The sequence below is a fragment of the Dichomitus squalens genome (assembly GCF_000275845.1).
Source record: "Dichomitus squalens LYAD-421 SS1 unplaced genomic scaffold DICSQscaffold_87, whole genome shotgun sequence".
NCBI classification, from domain to species: domain Eukaryota; kingdom Fungi; phylum Basidiomycota; class Agaricomycetes; order Polyporales; family Polyporaceae; genus Dichomitus; species Dichomitus squalens.
Genome location: NW_006766969.1, coordinates 22,588 through 43,681, shown reverse-complemented (window position 1 = coordinate 43,681; position 21,094 = coordinate 22,588). Strand labels below are relative to the sequence as shown.

Sequence of the window (21,094 nt, the reverse complement as noted above, 5' to 3'; positions counted from 1 at the left end):
GCAGTAATCCACACTGTTGAGAGAGTTTAGTCAAAATCCTGATAAGCAGTAGCCAGAAGGGCTCAGAAGGCAGTGGTGATATCCCGTAGTTTCGATTCTCTGTGACCACGCATGCCGAGCTCGAGCGTGCAAACCAGCAAAACCGCGCGGCCGAAGGGGCTGCAGAAAAGGGGAACATGTTGAGTACGCCTGCCTGGAAGCATGGCGAGCAAGGCGACTACTAACTCAATCACGAGCTCATTCACTCTCAGGCGGGCGAGAGCCCTCAGAACATTGAATTTGGGTTGCTACCGGTGCTTGGGAGGTCGAAGATTCGAGATGCCGCGTGACTTACAGGGGAGACGTTCGTGCAGGTATGTGCGCCCGAGATATTCCTGATGCGTGAATAGGATCACAATCAATCGCGATCGATCGGATACTGACACTCTGAAACAGCTGACTAGAATATGTTGTAGAATCGTGCTAGCGGGAGCTGCGTCGCCGCCTCACAATCCATCAGCACATTGTCCGCATGAACCTCGTAGCTCTCCGAGTCTACCTCGACCTTTGGCAATCGATCATTCAGCTTCATGTTCTCCTTCGTGATGCTCCGGCACCCCTTCACGGCCACGAGACGCTTCTTCAAGTCATAGCTCTTGACGAGGCCCTCCTTGGGGTCGAGGGATACCTCAGAAACGAAAGAGACGGAGTTCATAGCGGCGGAAGCAGGGAGTGCACCCCACATGGGTCGCCCCGTGAACGGCTGTACAGTCGGGATGGACCCGTTGGGCTCACCGACCTGCAGAGATACACTGAGTAGATGTTACAGAAGATGCGCTGAGCAAGAAATAGCACTGACCTGAGCCCATACGATGACTCCAGACTTCAGTATGATCTCTGGTTTCGCGCCGAAGTTCTCCGTTTTCCACAGGACGAGATCTGCAAGTTTTCCTACGGCAATGTCTCCAACTTCATGACTAATACCATGCGTGATGGCTCTAAGGTAGAATGTTGCTTTGCGATAAGTCATAAGGGGCAATTGTAGAGTATAGCGAGCCTTACGGGTTAATCGTGTACTTCGCGATGTAGCGCTTGACCCTTCCGTTGTCGCAGCCCTCGGAGTCTCTAATGCCCGACTTGGGGTCATCGAGGGATCCCCGGTGATACCGCATCTTGCTTGCGGTCCGCCAAGTCCGACTGACAACCTCGCCGACGCGACCCATAGCTTGTGAGTCCGAACTGATCATTGAGATGGCACCGATGTCGTGGAGAACGTCTTCGGCGGCAATCGTCTCTTTCCGGATGCGTGAGTCTGCGAAAGCGACGTCTTCGGGGATATTTTTGTCCAGGTGGTGTGCGACCATGAGCATCTAGTATTGTGATGACACATATCAAGTGAAGAATATCAGGTGAATGCCGACATAGCGGAGAAGACGTTTGATGGACATACGTCGATGTGCTCCTCGACCGTGGTAGTTGCGAATGGCATGGTGGGATTTGTCGAAGATGGTAAGACATGCTTGTTCTCACAGACCTTGATGATGTCAGGGGCATGCCCTCCGCCTACGGACTGAATGAATGGAGGAACAGCCGTACGTGGGGTCACTCGACGCACCGGCGCCCTCGGTGTGATAGGTATGAATTGTACGTGGTTTGCCATCCTTGCCCTTAAATGCGTCCACCGTAGCTGCGCATACGGTCATCAGAAGCGGCGAGCTGCATACGCGGAACGGCAGTGAGGCGAGACGTACACTCAACGAACCCACTCTCATTCAACGTGTCCGAATGAATGTTCACTTGCACGTCCCACTCTTCTGCTACGTCCAAGGCGGCCCTGATAACCTCCGGAGTCGCGCCCCAATCTTCGTGAATCTTCAGCCCAATCGCACCAGCCTTGATTATCTCTCTCAACGCGGTGTGATTGCTATCGTTCCCCTTTCCAGTGAAGCCGAAGTTCATAGGCAAGCCGTCAGTAGCCGCCAGCATGTGCCGCATGTAGAATGCGCTCGGGGTACACGTGGTTGCATTTGTGCCAGTAGCTGGGCCTGTGCCTCCGCCGATCATAGTCGTCGTGCCCATGGCGAGTGCTTCGTACACCTGTTGCGGACAGATGTAGTGGACGTGCACGTCAATCGCGCCTGCAGTGACAATGAGACTCTCGCCTGCCACGACCTCCGTCGCTGAACCGACTACGAGATCGGGGTGGACACCGTCCATAATGTCCGGATTTCCTGCCTTGCCGATGCCGTGGATTCTGCCATCCTTCACGCCGATATCGGCCTTGAGAATATTTGACATATCAGTGACGCGTTGAATCGGTATGCAAGGACAAGCATACCTTGTAGATACCCCGCCAATCTATGATCAGCGCATTCGTGATGACCAAGTCGAGGACGGTCTCTGCCTCTCTGCCCGAAGCTTGTCCCATACCATCTCGAATGACTTTGCCTGGTACAAAAGTGGGTCTTTCCGTGAAGCAGCCGCTCAACAATGGCCGTATGGATGTACTCACCTCCTCCAAACTTGATCTCATCTCCATACTGAACACGCTTTCCTTTGTTGTCGATCTCAATCCGGTTCTCTCGCATTAAGACTTCCCATATCCTCACCGTTGTTATACCCCTCATCGTCCTCCTAAAAGCGCGGGTTTATTTTAGTCTGTACGACAAGGAGAGGAATGCACTCACAGGCGGTTGTTCCACCTCAACCCACAGCGTCGTATCTCCAAGACGCACCCTATCGCCGACTGTCGGCCCAAACATAGTCGCGTACGTATCCCTACCAATATCACTGCCCACGTCGACTGCTTCGGCCAAGGCATCCTCATCATGCATAAAGCCCTTATCCACCAGACACTCCACGATTTCATCAACACGGAAAGGGTCAACAACGCCTGTCGCAAGACCATTTCCGCCAGTGATGCGCCTCGCACCCGCAATCTCGCAAAGCTGGACCGTTCGCGATTCGCCCGGCTCGAATCGGACCGCGGTACCGGCTGGGATGTCGAGTCGGTAGCCGTAGGCTGCGCCGCGGTCGAATGAAAGGAAGGGATTTGTCTCGATAAAGTGATAGTGCGACCCAACCTGCATACAGTCTGTCAACATCGCATATGATATAGACATGCTGGGGTAACTCACCTGGACAGGACGATCACGGCAATTCTTCACCTGCAATCTGATGCGTTTTCGTCCTGGGTTGAGCTGAATCCTCGCAGGTCTTGCCGGTCTTCCGGATTTTTCCGGATTTTCTGGATCTTGCGGTCTTGCACGTCTTTCCTGTTGGACAATGATGGCCCCCGGAGCGTTCTCAGGTGCATACAGCTTAGGATCAATGGCGGGGAAGCTGTCACTGGAGGGAACAGGGAGGAAGGAGCCGTAGAGTGCCGCTTCCAAGTTCCCATTGAGTGTAGAGATCGGTTCGTGAATGGTGATAAGAAAAACTCTATGAGCCCAGGGTAGAATTGAGCTATGCTCACGGGTCTGAACACCATCAATGGAGAACGTACCCATCGTGAAGCGTACCCTCAACCTGGATCTCCTTGAGCAGGACTGAGACGCCCGGTAGAACGTGCCTCCTGCCGAGCATCTCTTTGCCCATCGCGGTGAGCTCGTAGAAGGTGTACTTTCCATCTCTGATGCGCTCCTGCAGCTGAGACGCGATCAGAGCAGTAGCCTCTGTCTGGTTCAGCTGCAGGCCTCGCGCGAGGCGCTGCTGTGCTAGAAAGCCTGCCTAGTAACGTCAACTTGCCTGGTGTGAGCTCTGGATTGAGGAGAAAATTCTTACATGATGCAGGAGTAGTTTGTCTTGTTCCCTTGGGGAAATTCGCATGACGATGGAAGGGAAAAAGGGTGCGGTATATGGGATCAGATAGCGCGAAGGAAAGCAACCCGGCCAGACATCGCACCAGGGCTCGCGCATCGCCGAGTCCTGGAAGCGAATTAGACAACGTGGTCTGCGCAAACTCAACCTTATCAACACAAGACGGCGATTCAATTCATAGGTCCCATTCTGTGTCAGGGTGCTCATATGCCCCATCAACATCAGGCGGTGAGTGGGGCGGCTGTAAGAGACGATGGATATGGGGAGAACCCACGATTAAATCCTCTCGTGTCGTCGTGAGGCTTAAGAGCAAAGCAGTCTCCGCGGTCACAGCTGTGGTTGCCAAAACATCTCTTCGTGGGCTTCCAACGGAGGGACAAGAACCGAGGCCAGTGGTGTCCATGTCGGCGGAGACCTTACTATGTGATGTATCTGCCTACACTTTGAGAAACGAAGATGCCCACAGACGTGATTTCCACAAATGAGTCTTGGAAGGGTGTATGAGTGATGTTACTATGGTCGGGTACCTGGTGCTTGCGAAACGCAGGTGATTCGAACGGCCTAATGTCTCGTCCAAGACCGTGTCGTTGTTGGACCCAGGTCTCTAGCGCGATACAGGAGCTGAGACGGCTAGAGCAGACATGCCGGAAGCACTAGACAAAGCACAACGAATACTATGTCAGAACATGAATCTGGATGTGAGCGTCGGAAGCCCTCGGGCCGATATTCTTCCCACGCCCGGATGGCCACGGTCAGTGACCGATCTGTTGCAAACTTGCAAGCCGACCGCAGTCCAGGCCGTCCACAGCGCTGTAGGTCGTTCAATAGTGTTGAATCGAGTTTTCATTGTATAAACAGAGGTCTGATCTAGATGCCGCCGCCGAATATTGCAGCGTCGTTTGGTGTTGCCCTGTTGAGCTCCCCGAGGTGGTGTCTTCGACACATCCGTCACACGCCTCACTGGCCTGGCAAGTGGCCAACGGTCTCTCAAGCACGACAGCTAACGACCGGGAGTCGTGAGTTGGAGGGAGATTCCTCGCATCCGGAACGAACACGGCAGTCCCGGAGAGTCTGCACTCTTGATCCAACCAAGCTCGCTCCTAGCGACTACGTCGACTTCATCAGGAAAAACTCCCCGCGCGAATTCACAGAAAATTAGTGCTAATGTCGACTAATGACGCCCGTGGCCATTGGTGGTCTTATATCTCGAGATTTGCGAGCTGGATAAGTTCCTTGAAGGTAATAATAGGCATACATACTTTACTGCAGGCCCAAAAATCAAGGACTGTATGCTCAGAACACGTACAAGGCAAGAGAGACCATCTCTGCGTCTTTCCAAGTCAATTGAAGCCTGCCCTAAATACGGGCGCTCACACCACAGCCGCATCCCATTGCGCGCTCGACGCTCCGTTGCCACGTCTCTCCTTCCGACATCAGTGTGCCCACCCAACCTTTCCTCCTTCTTTTCACCGCTACATACGGGAGTGGCCAGTTTGACTGGTGGGTGATCTAGTACTAGCGGACATGGTGGTATGAGAGTGATACTACAGAAGCTGGGGTCCAGGTGAGTTGTAAGATACCATGCTGCATAGCAACTCGAAGGTGCGTAATGTACTACATCCGAAGGTAAGTCGTCGTCTGTGGCCTTGCCCAGCCGCACTTTGCATTTCGCGCCTCCAAGAAGTAAGTTGCGGTACTATAAGCTCATCAAGAGAGGATCCGGCCCACGTTGTAGTGCTATGTGTAGTTGGATGAGGTCGGATTAGCGTACCATGTTGGAACTTAGTATACAAGTTTATAGATTACTATGCAGTGTAATCATGCTAGTCGTTGTCGTACCCTTCAATATATTGAATCTATCGTACAAGCAACTGGAATCTGAAAAGACAAAACGACAGCCTGAATGGCGAGCAAATAATGAATGACCGCCGCTACGGACCCTGCCTACTAAGGCAGCTAATGGCTGCTGGTTAGCAGGGGACTTATCTTTTTAGACTAATGGACTAATCTCGCTGGTGAGGGATAATTTAGCTCGCTTAATGCCAATTCGCAGGGGGAGTTTTTCCTGATGTTCAGGGCAAGGAACAATCCATCCGTCACATTTGTGGCTCAGTCTTACGATCCTTCGAACACATTACTTGGAAGGCCCGGCACCAGAATCATTGCGAGGGGATTCCGACACTTCAAGTTCCCTCCCAACACTGCCGGATTCCTCTACTATCACATCCCTCCGTATAGCCCCCCGCTCGCAGGAGAAGTTCGCTTTCGCGTCACATTTTCCCCGGATCCTGCCAGCTTCACCCAGGGGTACGACTTGCTCATGGACTACGGCGTGCGCTGGAATATACCACTCCTCTACATGACCGACAAGAAGGAATACACGGGCCTGCATACACTCCTACTCCAGGATGGACTGGTGACCCCGCAGCTTTCGGACATCGCCGCATCTGCGGTGGAAGGACTGAAGAAAACGGCACACGGACGTAAGATATCCTTCCGTAGGACGGCCTTGGTGAGCTCGTTCAGGCGAGGGTTCCACTTTCGGGTCGGACAACACAACAGATATTGCATTGCCATCGGCACGGACACCGTCGTAAAGAAGCGTGTCGAAAATCTCGCTAACTTCCGTGTTCCGGTGGACGGTATCGGAGAGAGTGCGCAGTATTCCCCTTTTGAAGGTAGCACCCTTGGTCCACGATCACCGTTCGATTATCTCACGATGCATGGCCGCCCACAGGCTCTACGATCTGCTGCTTTGAGCCTTCGACTCTTCCTGAACATGCTGGGAAACGCGTCGTGGTACTCCGGGTATTGCGTCTCCTCGACAGTGACCCCATCCGACCAGTGCCGCCTCCCAACAAACACGAGTACCCATTGTCGGCGCTGAGACCCCGGGAAGGGCAGCTGTTAACGACAATGCGGCGGGGCAAAGTGCAACCGTGGTCTGTGGATGTTAATAAGGACACAAAACGGCCTGCCACTCATGTGGGGATGGGCAGGATGCTAAGGATTCTGTACGAGAACCAGGAACTGTACGGTTCGCCACCGGAACCCTTTATCTGATGGATGCAACACCTCGAAGTAGAACCCAATTGCACTGCGCCTTCGAGTTTGCAGGTGCAAAGAGCTTAGGCATCGCATTCAATGGTATGTTGAAAGCCTCGCACTCCACTAAACACTCTCCAGGCGGCCCGGGGACCCGTTGAAGACCCCAGTTCGACTTCCGGTCCCGACCTCTGACGCTAAGACGCGGGCTTCGTCAAACCAATACCACCATCAATGCCCCAGTGAGTTGGAACATAGTACCTTGTTCTGCATGCAATAATAATGCGTAAATATATCTACGATACGAATGAGACTATCCTCAGCCTGCACCATCCGGATTCCTGCCGTCGGGCTTCGATTTGACTGACATGATCGACCTGGATATGTGATGTTTCCCGCACTCCGAGACCGGTCAGCTATGGGTTCTTGGCTTGCCTCCGTTCTAGCCCATGATACATTACGCTCAGCGTCTTGCCTTCCCAGGAGGTCTGCGACGGTAACGTTCAACTCCCAGGCCAAGCGTATCCTCGTGACTTACGTCTCCCCAATATTCCCCACAGGATTGCCAAGCCAGCTTCACGCATGCGTGCGTGCACTGACATCAGGGACACATGTTGTTCTTTTATGCTTGGCACTCAACTGTCCCGTCGCCGATAGCAGCGCCGAGCGCACTCCACCTTCGACGACAACGCTCGTCCAGTGACGTCTAGCGGCGCAGCAGTCTCCGAGTCAACGGCTGCTGAACCCATTTAGCCGAGTCCGAGGTACGCTGAAACCTCCTTCTTTCCTCCTTTAACCACCTTCTCTCCTGGAATCTTCTACTGCCCATCTTGGCCCACCGCTCCCGGATTCCCATCACCTGTCCCCCGAGAGAACGTCGACCCGTGTCTTCTGACAATCTGTGTGATCCAGTTGCCTGCAATGTACCTTGCCCGGTCTACCTCTGTCACATACTACTGACTGTGAAGTCCGGGCAAGATGTCCATACACAGCCTTCGAGGGCGACGCCCCCATTCCCCGGTCTCGGTTAACGGTGCGCACTCACGTTTTCCGCGCGTCCGCCCCCACGCACTGGCCCCTGCAGCACACACAGACCTTGCGCTGGAAGGCGTCCGGGGTGCTACGTTTTTCCCTCGGACACCCTCGGAAGCGGCTCTTGGTGGTCACCGACATTCATTTGGACGCTCTTCACGTGTCGGGAACGGCTCGCAGCATTTCCACGGGTGCGGGCTTTGGTGTTGGACCCTCCCGAGCTGCCTGCGATCGTTTTACAGTGCTCGGGAACAAGGCTGTCGTGCCAATGCTGGATGTGCGGGAAACACATGAGGGACATGAAACAGGCGGTATAAAAGCTCAGGAGGATGTCTTTGGACCGGCAGCACTCGACATCGAGTCTACTATCAGCCGCACTCCACCTTTCCATCGCGCCTCTCGACCTCCTTCAGCGGTTCAACCATGTTCGCGAAGACCATCCTCGCTCTTGCCGCGCTCGCGGTCGCCGTCAAAGCCGTCCCCTCCCACTCCGCTGTCTGCAGCCAGGGTCGCCGTGCTAGCAGCGAGGCGGTAAGGGCCTGTACATCCCTAACCAGGCCAACGGTGTGCTGACCCGATTTGACAGTGCTGTGTCTGGTTCGACGTTCTCGACGACATCCAGGAGAACCTGTACGACACTTACACTCGATGTGGCGGCTCTGCATACTGAGAGTCTCACAGGTTCGACGGTTCCCAATGCGGCGAGGAGACTCATGAGTCCCTCCGCGTAAGTAGCGATGCCGGCTCTTTGCTGACTTAGAGCTGACACTGAGTGTCTAGTTGACCTTCCACGACGCCATCGGGCTCTCCCCCGCGCTCTTCCGCCAGGGCAAGTTCGGGTGCGGAGTCTACATATTGTACTGATCGTCGGAACTGACCTCGGACTGACAGCGGTGGAGGCGCCGATGGCTCCATCATGCACTTCGCGGACATCGAGACCAACTTCCGTACGTGTCTGCACGGCCCCCGCTCCCGACATCAGCACTGACCACGGGACAGACGCCAACGGCGGCATCGACGACATCGTCGAGACCCAGCGCCCCTTCGCCATCGCCCACAAAGTCTCCTTCGCCGACTTGTGCGTCCCTCCCCGTCTCCGTCCCAGCGCCCCCATACCTGACCACCCCGTCCTCCGCACAGCATCCAGTTCGCCGGCGCAGTCGGCGTCTCGAACTGCGCCGGGGGCCCGCGCCTGCAGTTCCTCGCGGGCCGCGCGAACACGACGCAGCCGTCGCCGGACCTGCTCGTGCCCGAGCCGTCCGACAGCACGGACGCGATCTTCGCGCGCTTCGGGGACGCGGGCTTCAGTCCCGCCGAGGTCGTCGCGCTGCTCGCGTCGCACTCCGTCGCGGCGCAGGACCACGTGGACCCGACGATCCCGGGGACGCCGTTCGACTCGACCCCGGCCGCGTTCGACGCGCAGTTCTTTGTGGAGACGCTGTTGAGGGGCACGCTGTTCCCGGGGAACGGGTCGAACGTGGGCGAGGTGCTGGCGCCGCTCGGGGGCGAGTTTAGGTTGTTCTCGGACGCGAACATTGCGAGGGACGCGCGCACGGCGTGCGAGTGGCAGTCGTTCATCAGTACGTCGCCCGCGCCGGGCCCAGTGAGTGAGTGAGCAAGGTGGGCTGACGGCGGCACCGCCCTGCAGCGGACCACGGCTCGATGGTGCGCAAGTTCGAGGCGGCGATGGCGAAGCTCGCGACGGTCGGGCAGAACCCGCGCGCGCTGACCGACTGCTCCGAGGTGATCCCTGTCCCCAAGGCGGTCAAGCTCCCCGCACCGACCCTGCCAGCGGGCAAGACGCTCGAGGACATCCAGGCTGCGGTGCGTTTTTCCTGGGGGTGCATGTTACTGCTTGGCTGAGGATGGTATCGACGTAGTGCGCTGCGACGCCTTTCCCTGCGCTGAGGGCTGCTCCGGGTCCCGCGACCACTGTGGCTCCTGTGTATGTTGTTCAGCGTGGTTTGTGCGGTGTGAGATGGATACTAACCGATAGCGATACTTGTGCAGTCCGCCGTCCTAAAATGTTGATGCTAGGGGCCGCTCGTTGGGTGATCGGGAGAGGCCGATGCTGAGCATGGCGTATCTATTAGGATTTTAAGCAGAGTTCTCTCGGATTGGGGACCTGTGCTTCGTACTGATGGTTGGAAATTTATTGCTGTTGTCCGTCTGTGCGCGCATAGTGATCAAGCATGCGCGCTGGGGTGAGGGCGGGGGCGGTGTGGGAGGTGCAGCGCGCGGATGCGGGAGGCGTCCCATTCAGCGGGGACGAGGAGGTCGCAGAGGCCGGACATTATGGATTCGCGGTGATGATGCTGGCGAGGCGGGGGACGGAGTGGGGTAAGATGGAGTGAGCGAGCGCGGTGAGGCTGGGATGTGTGACAAGCTTGGGGATGGTGGAGGGAGAGAGTCGAAAGCGGGGGACAGGCCTCTCCACGCAAGCCGACTGCCTCGCGTCCCCTCTACACCCGACTCTTCCTTCCTTCCTCCCTATCTCTCCCCTCTCATAATAAATCATTCATATTGACTACATAGAGCGCCTTCAATGCACCCTACAACCACTCTCGAATTCGCCGACGCAATTCAAGCGAAGCTCGTCGGCTCGGTTAGGAGCTTGCCACGCCTCGAGCGGTTCACCCGCACAACAAACACCGGTTACCTCCGCGGTGCATTCACAGAACCTTTCTCTTCACGTCGCGAGCGAGGCCTGTCGCACGAGTTCTTGCACCCGCTCCGACGCCGAGGCGTCGCCCGCCGTCTGCGGCTGCCCGCGGCTCCAGCTCAAAAGGTCGTTCCACAGCCCATGGGCACGCCTCCCGACGTCGTCAACGATGCTCGACGTTGTCTCTCCGTCTTCAATGTACAGAGTGACCGCCAAGATTTGTTCGCGCACGGTACGATGTGGAGAGTATCTATTGTGGCCCCGAATTCAGCCACAACAAGGAGTGCACTTGGAGCTTTAGTGGGCGTGATTATGTTCGTGATACGAGCGAGCATTGCCGTGGCTTGTATACGAGCGAGCACTCGGTAATTAGTGTGCCGCTGCCCGAGAAAGCTACGATAAGAGCTTTGATATGGGTACTCACCTCCTTCAAGACTGTCGAACTCTCGGAAGCGAATTCAAGGCGGGTTAGCAGTAATGCTAGTACGCTCCGAGCGCCGTTGCCTGCGTCTACGCAATAGATTTGAGCGGAGTTGTTACTTGCGGGCGGCGAACACAATCCGAGCCCGAGGACGCCAAATCCCATGCAGTCGTCGCCGCACACTAGTACGATGTTCCACAACGCCCACATGGTCTTTTCAAAACACCCACTCCTCGACATCGGGTCCTCGCTTGTCGTCCCGACAGAAGTACTTCCGGAAGGCCGTCTGACATATAGTATTCCGTCGTAACGCATGGCCCCTCCCACTAGTTCGTCATCACGAGGTACGTCCCCTGCCCAAGTCCGTCTTCCGAGTTATCCTGGATACCGCTCGCGTGGACTCTGTGGCGTATTGCAGAGACCTAGCAGGTTCACAGTGCTCAGGGAAAGGAAACAGTAGCTTCTATGTTCTATGACAAGGGTTGTACTTCCTGCATGGACGTTCTCTTGACGCGAATCGTACGGTGCGGAGCCGACGCCCAACCGACGCCCACAACATGAATTCTTCGAGTGCTGCAAGTGAAGCTTAGCTTCCATGTTCAAAATTAGTCCTCCCAGCGCGTTCTATTGTTAGCTTGATCACAATCAGACTTCCGCTGCGCTCACGAGACGCACTTTTGGGTTGGGCCCAACTCGGTGTGTGTCCTGACCATGTGCAAGAGGCCAGAAGCGACCCCATTAGCACTTCAATTTCTCACAACCCGAGGACAGGCTTCCGTCAAGCTGGAGGGATGATGTGCCCTCGATCGTATCTTGTCAGTCCTTTACTGAACGTGCTTGTTCCTCCGCGCTGACTCGATCCGTTGCTACGTCAAAAAACAGGCTGCACCTGGTCGCACGCGCCTTGCTTCCTCTTCGTCTACCTGCTCACTAGACACACGGGCTTCATCGATTCATCTTTCGCCTTCCCCATTTGGACAAGCTTTGACAATGATCTCCGGCTCTGAACATCGCGGGCAGTATCCCTACTCCGGGCGCACTAAGCGCTGCACCGAACGGTGTCCACAACCTTGCGGATCCCTATAGACACTACCGACGTCCTCCGGACTCCATGTGCTCTTTCGTCCACCTGGCCCCCTTCAGCATCACGGGTGCCGCATCCCTCCGTCCGCCCTCTATCTCATGGACTGAGCCTCGTGGACGTCTCTCGTAGGCTGCTTCAGCGTCCTGATCCGAACCTTTCCCCTAGGCAGCGCCCCTTCCAGGATGGACCTGCTGCGAGCTCTGCCCTACTCCGCCAGCGCACACCGTATAAATACCGTTCGCCCAACGCCACCCAGTCCTCGTGAGCTGCTCCCCCCCGAGGCCCTCCATTCCTCAAATCCGCGGCCCTTCCCCGTCCCTGGACTCCAGCCCCATGTCTGCCACACGCGCCCTCCTCACCCTTGCCTGCCTCGTCGCGCCCGCACTCGGCGCGACCTACGCGCAGACGGACAGCTACCAGGGCAGCGACTTCCTGTCTGGGTTCACGCACGAGGCCATCGCCGACCCGACGCACGGACGCGTGTACGTCCCTCCGTTCTTGCAGCCCGAGGAAAGGGAAAGTAAGGAGGATCGCTGACCGGGGTGCTCGGTCGGTCGCGCAGGAACTACGTCGACCAGGCGACGGCTGTCGCGCAGAATCTGACGTATGCGTCTGGGGACACGCTCATCCTGCGCGCGGACGACACGACGGTGCTTAGTGCGAGTGATCCCGGACGCAGCTCTGTCCGGCTGCAGAGCAATAATGTGTATTCGAACCATGTCACTGTGTGCGTACCCCGCGAAGCCGTCATGCTGCTCCTGCAATGTTTTCCTGATCTCCGGGTATGGAGCTGACGACTGCGTGGCTGTAGATGGAATATTCGGCACATGCCTCAAGGCTGCGGGTGAGTTTTTCGTGCTCCGTAGAGACCGCAGTAGGCTCCTGGACTTGGAGTTCGAGCCCTTGTACTGGCTGGGTTAGGTAATTACAGTCTTCTCTAACATCTATTTCTCCGCGTCCGTTTATAGTACATGGCCGGCGGTGTGGGAGTACGGCCAGGACTGGCCAAACCAAGGTCGGTCTTCGGCTGAAGTTTGGCTTTCGTGAGTTCTTGCACTGACTCCCTGTGCCTGTCTCGCCCTCTATAGGAGAGATCGACATCCTCGAGGGCGTAAACGACCACGCGACTGACCAGGCTACGCTCCACACCACCTCTGGCACGTGCATCCACACTTGTGGTCCAGTCTGAACACTCACATGCTCACCTCCCTCCCTCCCGCGTCCTTGCAGGCTGCACGGTCGGAGGCACGCGCACCATGACCGGCACGTCCGTCGGCGACAACTGCGACGTCAACGCGACGGGCAACAGCGGCTGCGGCGTGACCTCCAACGACGCGTCCTCGTACGGGCCCGCGTTCAACGCCGCGGGGGGCGGCTTCTACGCGATGGAGCGGTCCGACGCGGGCGTGAAGGTCTGGTTCTGGTCGCGGAACAGCGGGGCGATCCCGAGCGACGTGCTGGGCGGTGCGACGAGCGTCGATACGGATAACTGGGGGACGCCGTTCGCGGACTTCCCGAGCGCGTCGTGCGATATGGCGTCGCACTTTGGGCCGCATAATATTGTTATCAATTTGACTTTCTGTGAGTGCGGGCTACCGTGCTCGCGCGCGAGCCGGTGCGTAGACTGACGGCTGTGTGCGATAGGCGGTGATTGGGCTGGTGCGGTGTTTGCGGCTGATGGATGCCCGGGAGACTGTACTAGTGCGTTTGGCTTCCCTGCTTCTTGCCTTTTTTCCAGGACCCACCATGATTGTTTGTATAGCATACGTGGACGAGAACCCCAGCGCGTTCACGAACGCGTACTTCGATGTCGCCTGGCTCAAGGTTTACCAGTAAATTATTCCTTTCTCAATTCCTCTATTTCCCTCTCGTTTTCGGCTCTCATCCTGTTTTCGTTGTACCGACGTAGAAAAGACCAAAGATGTAAAACAAACCAAAACGCTCACATCAAAGGGCGCAGTGTATACTATCTCTTCTCGGGCTCTGGAGCCCATTCGGAAGCATCTCGGGTGGCTCGCGAAGGCGCATTCATGACTTGTTGTCCTATATGGGTTGTATGAGTACTTGTGAGGACAAAGAGTGGTTCAATACCATGCCTCGTCTGTGATCAGCACATGCAATTTGAGCGGACGGGTAGTCGTGTAATTGTGAGGCTGGATCCGTCGTAGATACGCTAAACTCGGGCAGGACGGAAAACGATGGTATTGGGCGCGCGCTACGGAAGCTGCGCGGGACCACCGAGTCCGTGTCGCCACCGCTCTCTCGCGCGACCGGTGGGCCGAGCTCAAGCCGGCGGAAGGCGAATGTACCTGATACATGAGACGTAGCTAAGCGAAACCAAAAATGGGGCAGCGGAAGGGCGGGTGCAAAAACGAAAGCTCGAGGAGCGCGAGCTCCCGAAGGGCGAGGGGACGAGGATCCTGGCCTGCGAGCCCTTAACCTATATACTACTAGAGACAAAGCAGATGTAAAGCGGCGAGGGGGTGGCACGAGTTACGCTGTCATAGGCCCTGGTCAATAATCATTGTCCAAAACATAGTCCGCTGGGACCCGCCCTGAATGTGGGCGTCAAGGAGCCCTTTCGGGCGCTTCAGGATGCTGAGCGTTCCGTGCCGACTCACCATGGCTTGTAACCGACTTCTACAACGCTTCGATATGCGTATCCCACCCTTCTCGTGTATCATGGAGATCTACGGTATGTTTTGCGAAGAGGTAGAGAATATTGTTCTTGTCTTACCTCTGCTAATCATCGACAGGCGAAACGTCCACCCACACACTGGCAGCCTCGCTCTCCTACTGACATGTGGGGCAGGCCCAAGGACGAACATGTCTTTCTGCCGCTGACAACTTCCTCATGACATACTCTTAGCGGGACTCCCATCAATAATCCTTGATAAGAGCAAGGAATTCGGTCCTTCGGGCTCACAACGCTCTGCGCGGCACGGCAGGCAGCCGAGGTGTTGCGCATGGCACAACATGTGTGATGGTGACGAGCGCCTTTCCCCTCCCGCCGAGTTACTTACATGTCCCTCCGGACCCGAGGTATAAAGGTGCCATGGTGATCACCGGTGCTACCCCGCTTCACCCACCTGACCGCCGCCCTTCATCGCCATGAAGCTCAGTCTCGCTGCTACCGCTGGGTTTCTCCTCGCCTCGGGATATGTCCTTGCGTATCCGTCGACTTTTGCGGAGCGCTCTCTCAGACGCGGTCGTCCCGCCCTTCCGGTGGACGTAGCGGCGCAGGAGCCCACTCCTGCAGGTCTCGCTGCTGATGCGAACCCGACAGTGATGAGCGGTAATTGGGCGGGAGTTGTGCTTCCCTCTCCTCCCACAGGACAGAACTTCACTGGGGTCTCAGGCACGTTCAACTTTCCCTCGCTCGCGAATAGCTCGTACGCAGCTGCGTGCGCGTGGATAGGGATCGACGGGTGGTCGACCTCTCGGACCGAAGGCCTGTTCCAGGCTGGAGTCAATTTCTGGACGGAGGATGACAAGCTGACCTACGATGCGTGGTATGAATGGGTCCCCGACACGTCGTACAACTTCACGGATTTCGGTATCTCGGCGGGGGATGTGCTGACGTTCCGGCTGTTTACGTTGAGCGATAGCGCGGGCACGATCTACTTGGAGAACGAGAGTACGGGGCAGGTGGTGACTAAAGACCTATCGGCGCCGCCTTCACCACCATTCACTGATCCTGTGAGAGTTCACTGGTCACACATGCGGTGTCTCGTATGTCTGACTTAACTTGCAGCAATTGTCGCTGCAGAGCCCCGAGTGGATCATGGAGGACTTCTTCTGGTACGGGCAGGTTCCGCTTGCAGACTTCGGCTCAGTATGTCATTTGTGACTGGGTGTCGAGAACGAGCGTCGCTGACAACAGAGCAGATCGTCTCACGGATGCGTTTGCGATGACGAGCGCGAGTGGCACGGTCGGCCTGAGGGACGGCATGATCGTCAACCTCGTTCGCACCGGAAACGATGGCCAGGTACTGCGGATCCATGGTATCCGCATGGATCGCTCGTTGACGCTTTTCACTCACAGGCTGTTACCAGGACAGATGTGAGCATCGAGAACAACTCCTCGGCCACCATCAAGTACATCCCGGTAGCGTGATTGTATCGAACGTTGGTTGAGAGAACAGAACTGGGGTACGATACCATCACAACCTCGACGGTGGGCGAGCATACTTACTGAGAGGTGAGAGATCGCGATTAATGGACCATGTGATTGTGATGCTGGATCAGCGGTTTACCACGCGCCTAGTGCACAGGCACTTTATGCATGCTTTCTTACAAGCAAGTGTCTATTAGAAGCCTAGTTAACCCTTTCCCTCTCCATCCGTTCCCTCCTCGTTGTCCTCTTGACCAGTCCCGTCTATCGCCTCCTCTCCTCCAATGCGCAAGCTAATCTACGGCCGCCCAGACGAATACCAGCAACTTCGGTCTTCCCGGTGCCTCCTTGCGTTTGGAGCGTCCTTGTGGTGGTGTCAGCCTTCGTGGATCTATCCTCGATCAAGAGAGTCGCGTACGTCTTTATCCGCATGAGCCTCGCGTCTCTGTGCACCTCACAGAGCGCGGTACGCATTTGTTGCTGCGACCATTCTGACGCATCTCATCACAGCTCACGTCAGCCCTTGCACGCTCGGTTTTTTCCTCTCCGGCAATCATTGTCGCGCCTTTGTCAACTTGCCGCAGCACGATGTCGCGCCCGCGGCCCGGCGGCGTTGAATGTCAACTGGGCATGAGGCGCCCCGCCCGCAACCTTCCTTTGTACGCTATCCTAGGTATCCAAAGTCCCTGGATGCTGCAGCAGCCCGGTACGCCCGAAGACGTCCATGTCACTTGCCTGATATAGCAATCTCGGCGGCGGGCCTGCCACGAGAAGGAAAGTTGGAGAAGTCGCCCAACCACAGTGATCGCAGCGAACCCAGGACTCCGCTCAGGATAAAGACCACGAACATGAGAGGTCGTGGCACATCGAGCCCCACTCGAAAGTCAGTCCTCCGTCGCTTCTGTGAGACAAATCCGCAAGTCGAAACTCGAATGAACGCGAACTCGTCCAATCTCCAAGCCCTTCAAGACCGTCTACGAGAGCTGCTTGACGCCACTCGTCTCCATACCATGCGTGAATTGAATCAAGGAAAAAGGCAAGCTCTTCAGGACCTCCACCGTCAATACCAATGTGCCATTCCTCAAGAAGACCAGCGCGCCGCGCCCTCTAATTCCAACTCAGAATTTTCTATCGTCGTGGTCTCAAGATCCCTAGACGCGAGTTTGAGTACCCACTGGGCGATTGCGGTCGTGACCAACGAACGTTCGCGTCATTGCCGCGTCTTCCACGTCTCAGATACCCACGTCATGGGTCTGCGGGCGTTGGGTTGGACAGCGTTTGTCCAGGACGAGACTCTGGATCGAACATCCAGATACCGAGGCGGTGTACGAATCGGATTTGTGCGGAGGGACGACCTGAGAAGGCTCGAGCAGGTGCGTGGGTCCCCAGCACGGTCTGCCCTTCGCTGACCGTTCGCTGGAATTCGTCGTCGCGCTCGAAGACTATATGCGGCCCAGGCGTACCCCGTCCCACGTCTGAGATGTGGGACTGCGAGGACTGGACGCTCGCGGTGATCAGGCTCCTCGAGGCGCAAGGGTTCGCGCTGGCTACCGCCGTACTGGGAGCGGACTACGGAGGCGTCCTGATCAATCGGCTAATCAGCGACAGCCTCCGGGCCCAGCGGTTAACTGAGGAGCGAGGGAGCGGGCCTGTGTTTGTCCAGCTGTCGTTGCTGCCTGAGGCCGGACGATGAGCCTGGTGTTTGCTGGTGATGCTGTCGTAACGCGCATATGTTTGCGTCCCATGTGTACCGCGGTGATCGTGCCCATGGAGAGGCAGAGACCGAGGTATCTAAACTATTGCGAGAGATTTCAGACACATTGTTGGTAGCGGCGGCGATGTCCTGCTTGAGCCTGAGGACCATACTGGTGATAATCTGCACGGAGCACCTCGCCCGAGTAGTTGTCGGATTGCAGATAGTGGTGTCGGCGGCTTCGGGTGATGTGGATAAGTACTGTGCTGTGGTCCATTCCAGTATTGTCAAGGAGAGGCGATGAGAAGAGATAGTAGTTCCAAGCTGGCCCCACCCCATGCCGTCTCTCTATCATCCACTGTGTTTTGGGACATGTACCGAAGACCTGTGACATGGGCACGCGATTGGACCTGAGCGATCGACGATTCAAGCTAATGCTTCCGCGCCGTGATCTCCTTGCAGATGTTCCTCTATCGAGTTTCCCTATTTCTGTTCCCTGGATGTCGATGTATGAACTGACCAATATCCTTATGATATCAGACAGTCACCGATCATTACACGCCTTACACTCCGACTTCCCGTGGAGTCTGCACTGTCAGAGAAACCGGCCACGATGATGCCGGTGTCCCGGAGTAGACGGCTGGTCACATTCAGTCGTCGCTATCGTGCCCGGAATTGCGCGACGAGGATTTGATTTGTCGCGTATATATCCCCGAAGGCATCAGTCGTTCCACCTATGGCCTAGATTCCCAAATCTGTATGCATTGCAAACCGAGATCGACTAGAATGCATGGCCACCTGCAAAGTTCATTGCTGCGCCAACCCCCGCACGAACTCGATCAGCGCACTATGAGAATGTCGGCCCAACGTCAGCCTTTGCGTTTCGCAAGCACATCTCGAGCGTGATACATACCGTGTCGGGCGACCCGTCATGATTTTCTCGTGGTACGGCCCACTGCTCGACGCCTGCAAAACAAGCCAGTCAGCCTCCTCACGAACGCGTCGAACGTCGTCGTGTGCGGGGCGCACCTCCATTGATCCCGCGATATCAATATGTGCCCAGCGGAGTGCCGGCTCGTCCGCGCCGTCTGCGGGCTCGACGCCCTCGACGAACGATTTGAGGAACAATGCGGCGGTGCAGCATCCCGCGCGCTTGCCACCGGTCTATCACATCACGTGCGTCGTTAGCATCGCATCCGAACGGAGTATGACAGATGTAGGAGTCGAGCAGCGGGCGTACGTTGCAAAGGTCAGCGTTCGAACTGTAGATCTGGGGGCCGTACTCCTCGTCGAGGGGCATCCGCCAGAAGCGATCGTGCTCGCGGAGTCCCGCGGTATGGAGCTCGTTCCAGAGCGAATCCGAGTTCTATGAAGATCATCAACTCGATCAATAGCTTGAAGAAGCAAAATTTGTGAGGACAAATGCCCACCGTGAATACGCCCGAGTAGACCTCGCCAAGAGCGTAGTCCATGGAGCTAGGTGTCGAAGTAAGCGGTGAAATCGGCGTGAAGCGCAGCATGAACCCACCCTGTAAGAGTCGCGACATCGATGAGGGTGTGTGGCTTGAACTCTGTTGAGCCGTAGTAAATTGCATCTGGACAATGTGACACGTCAGTGCATATCAAGATGCGAGGATGTGGATAGCGTACCAGAGAGGACAAGACGACCCTCTGCGTCGGTGTTGTCAATCTCAATGGACTTCCCATTCATCGCGTAGACGCTACGGTCGCGAATGAGTGGGGCGCAATTCTATACATCCGTAGTGGGATATCCTACGTGTCACCCGGCTTGTTCGCCGTCGGTCCGGGCAAATTTTCGGTGAGTGGAGTGAGGACCACGACGTTGATCCTGGAGGTAGATAGTGTGGGCAACGGTCGCGGTGTCTCGTTTTCACGGCAAGACTCACGGGACCTTGAGCTTAGCAAGAGCGAGCACGGTCGCGGAGACCGTCGCGGCGCCACCTAGAAACAAATGATTCAGTACCAGCCACAGTACCATCTTTGTTGCATGAGCTACCCATATCTCCACGCATGAGCTTCATGTCCTGTACCGAAAAATAGGTGTCAGCACGGTCGTAATCGCCGTGGGAGAACAAGTAGATGACCCACAGCAGCCGGCTTAAGGGAAATTCCTCCGGAGTCGAAGGTGATGCCCTTGCCGACGAGCACAAGCGGGGCCGCATCTTTCGCACCGCCCTTATAGTGGCTGTAGGAGGTGCAGTCAGGTCAACCATCGATATCTGCGCGGTCGCGAAGAGACGCGTACATCTCGAGGAACTTTGCTGGCTCCTGTGAACCCTTCGCGACAGAGAGGAACGTTCGCTATATCTGGAACATGAGTGCGAACGCATGCGGCACGACGAGAGTATACACACCATGCCCTTCTGCGCGGCCCATTCTGAATGAAGGCGTGTGAGAAGGAGGTGCAGGACGTGATTGGTGACATACCCGTGTCGCGTACGATGACGTCGAGGTTTGGGATGCCAGCAGCCTCGGCCTTGACGCGTTCGGTGAATGCCTGACTTGGGCCATCAGAAAATATAGTCCGGCTGCGGAAGGACGGGCGGAAGCAGCATACCGTAGGTGTCATGATGTTCGCAGGGAGCTCCATGAGCTGCAGTCAAAGTGAGTGAAAAGTCTCATGAGTGGTCCGAGATAGGACGTACCGTGCGCGCGAGGTTCTGCGCCTGAGCGTAGATGACGCCAGTCTCCCACTCGCCATTTTCGGCCAGGGGCGCGAGGGTGAGCTTGTCAGGGATGGGCTCGGTAAGGCGGGGGTCGAACTTGGAGGGGGTGTTGGTCTTGAGGGTGAAGCTGTAGAGCGCGAGGTGGGCAGCGACAGCTACACGTCTATGCGTTTGTTCGCGAACCAACTATAGAGCACAAGGGAGACTTACCTGCGGCATGAGGGTCCGCTGACGCGTCGACGAAGACCTTGCTGCCCTCTACGCTGTCGCCAAGCTCGCGGACCTTTTTGATAGCAGAACCTACAGTCTTGCGGATGACCTCCCTGCGCTCGTCGCCCCTTTTCTGCGCAAACTTATCGCCGAACGAGGAGACAGCGGTGATGTTGTTGCCGAAGAACAAATGGGTGGTACCTGTCTTGGAGGGCTTGGAGGCGTTCGCAGCTGGCGTCGTGTGCCAGAGCTTGGCGGCATCGACAGGAGCCGCCGTCGCTGTGGGAGCAGACGGGTCGATGAGGAGGACGTAGACGGAGGACATCGTTCTGAGGAGAGATGGAGAAC

General features: G+C 56.5%; 6 protein-coding genes across 6 annotated transcripts; 4 read left to right on the top strand and 2 right to left on the bottom strand.

Moving 5' to 3' along the window:
• Positions 1–439: 439 nt before the first annotated feature.
• DICSQDRAFT_150581 (urease) lies at positions 440–3,807 on the bottom strand (the record flags this gene model as incomplete). The annotated part of the gene is made up of 12 exons (XM_007371068.1): positions 440–778; positions 839–977; positions 1,042–1,349; positions 1,430–1,542; positions 1,595–1,666; positions 1,731–2,259; positions 2,318–2,427; positions 2,492–2,519; positions 2,667–3,062; positions 3,117–3,420; positions 3,485–3,708; positions 3,763–3,807. 12 exons carry the CDS (start codon positions 3,805–3,807, stop codon positions 440–442), a joined length of 2,607 nt encoding a protein of 868 aa, XP_007371130.1.
• A 2,059-nt stretch (positions 3,808–5,866) lies between these two features.
• On the top strand, positions 5,867–6,685 carry DICSQDRAFT_175185 (uncharacterized protein; the record flags this gene model as incomplete). The annotated part of the gene is made up of 1 exon (XM_007371067.1): positions 5,867–6,685. The coding sequence occupies one exon, from the start codon at positions 5,867–5,869 to the stop codon at positions 6,683–6,685; it is 819 nt and encodes a 272-aa protein (XP_007371129.1).
• Positions 6,686–7,206: 521 nt separating this feature from the next.
• MnP7-short (manganese peroxidase isozyme precursor) lies at positions 7,207–10,043 on the top strand. The gene is made up of 12 exons (XM_007371066.1): positions 7,207–7,339; positions 7,404–7,602; positions 7,752–8,406; positions 8,462–8,505; positions 8,557–8,602; positions 8,656–8,714; positions 8,767–8,822; positions 8,875–8,953; positions 9,016–9,455; positions 9,524–9,699; positions 9,756–9,820; positions 9,886–10,043. Exons 3-12 carry the CDS (start codon positions 8,299–8,301, stop codon positions 9,896–9,898), a joined length of 1,086 nt encoding a protein of 361 aa, XP_007371128.1. The 5' UTR covers positions 7,207–7,339; positions 7,404–7,602; positions 7,752–8,298; the 3' UTR covers positions 9,899–10,043.
• A 2,275-nt stretch (positions 10,044–12,318) lies between these two features.
• DICSQDRAFT_93963 (endo-beta-glucanase) lies at positions 12,319–14,039 on the top strand. Its single transcript, XM_007371065.1, has 8 exons — positions 12,319–12,524; positions 12,605–12,769; positions 12,854–12,886; positions 13,011–13,057; positions 13,131–13,217; positions 13,288–13,623; positions 13,687–13,743; positions 13,805–14,039. Exons 1-8 carry the CDS (start codon positions 12,376–12,378, stop codon positions 13,876–13,878), a joined length of 948 nt encoding a protein of 315 aa, XP_007371127.1. The 5' UTR covers positions 12,319–12,375; the 3' UTR covers positions 13,879–14,039.
• Positions 14,040–15,153: 1,114 nt separating this feature from the next.
• On the top strand, positions 15,154–16,967 carry DICSQDRAFT_113404 (concanavalin A-like lectin/glucanase; the record flags this gene model as incomplete). The annotated part of the gene is made up of 6 exons (XM_007371064.1): positions 15,154–15,741; positions 15,797–15,877; positions 15,931–16,031; positions 16,088–16,243; positions 16,469–16,570; positions 16,667–16,967. The coding sequence occupies 3 exons, from the start codon at positions 15,154–15,156 to the stop codon at positions 15,955–15,957; spliced, it is 696 nt and encodes a 231-aa protein (XP_007371126.1). The 3' UTR covers positions 15,958–16,031; positions 16,088–16,243; positions 16,469–16,570; positions 16,667–16,967.
• A 1,230-nt stretch (positions 16,968–18,197) lies between these two features.
• DICSQDRAFT_93957 (leucine aminopeptidase) lies at positions 18,198–21,071 on the bottom strand (the record flags this gene model as incomplete). Its single annotated transcript, XM_007371063.1, has 17 exons — positions 18,198–18,696; positions 18,763–18,815; positions 18,879–19,013; positions 19,090–19,215; positions 19,280–19,325; positions 19,378–19,444; positions 19,500–19,570; positions 19,627–19,698; positions 19,757–19,811; positions 19,867–19,894; positions 19,959–20,055; positions 20,116–20,171; positions 20,225–20,247; positions 20,298–20,367; positions 20,428–20,463; positions 20,516–20,691; positions 20,747–21,071. The coding sequence occupies 17 exons, from the start codon at positions 21,069–21,071 to the stop codon at positions 18,657–18,659; spliced, it is 1,476 nt and encodes a 491-aa protein (XP_007371125.1). The 3' UTR covers positions 18,198–18,656.
• Between the last annotated feature and the right edge of the window lie 23 nt (positions 21,072–21,094).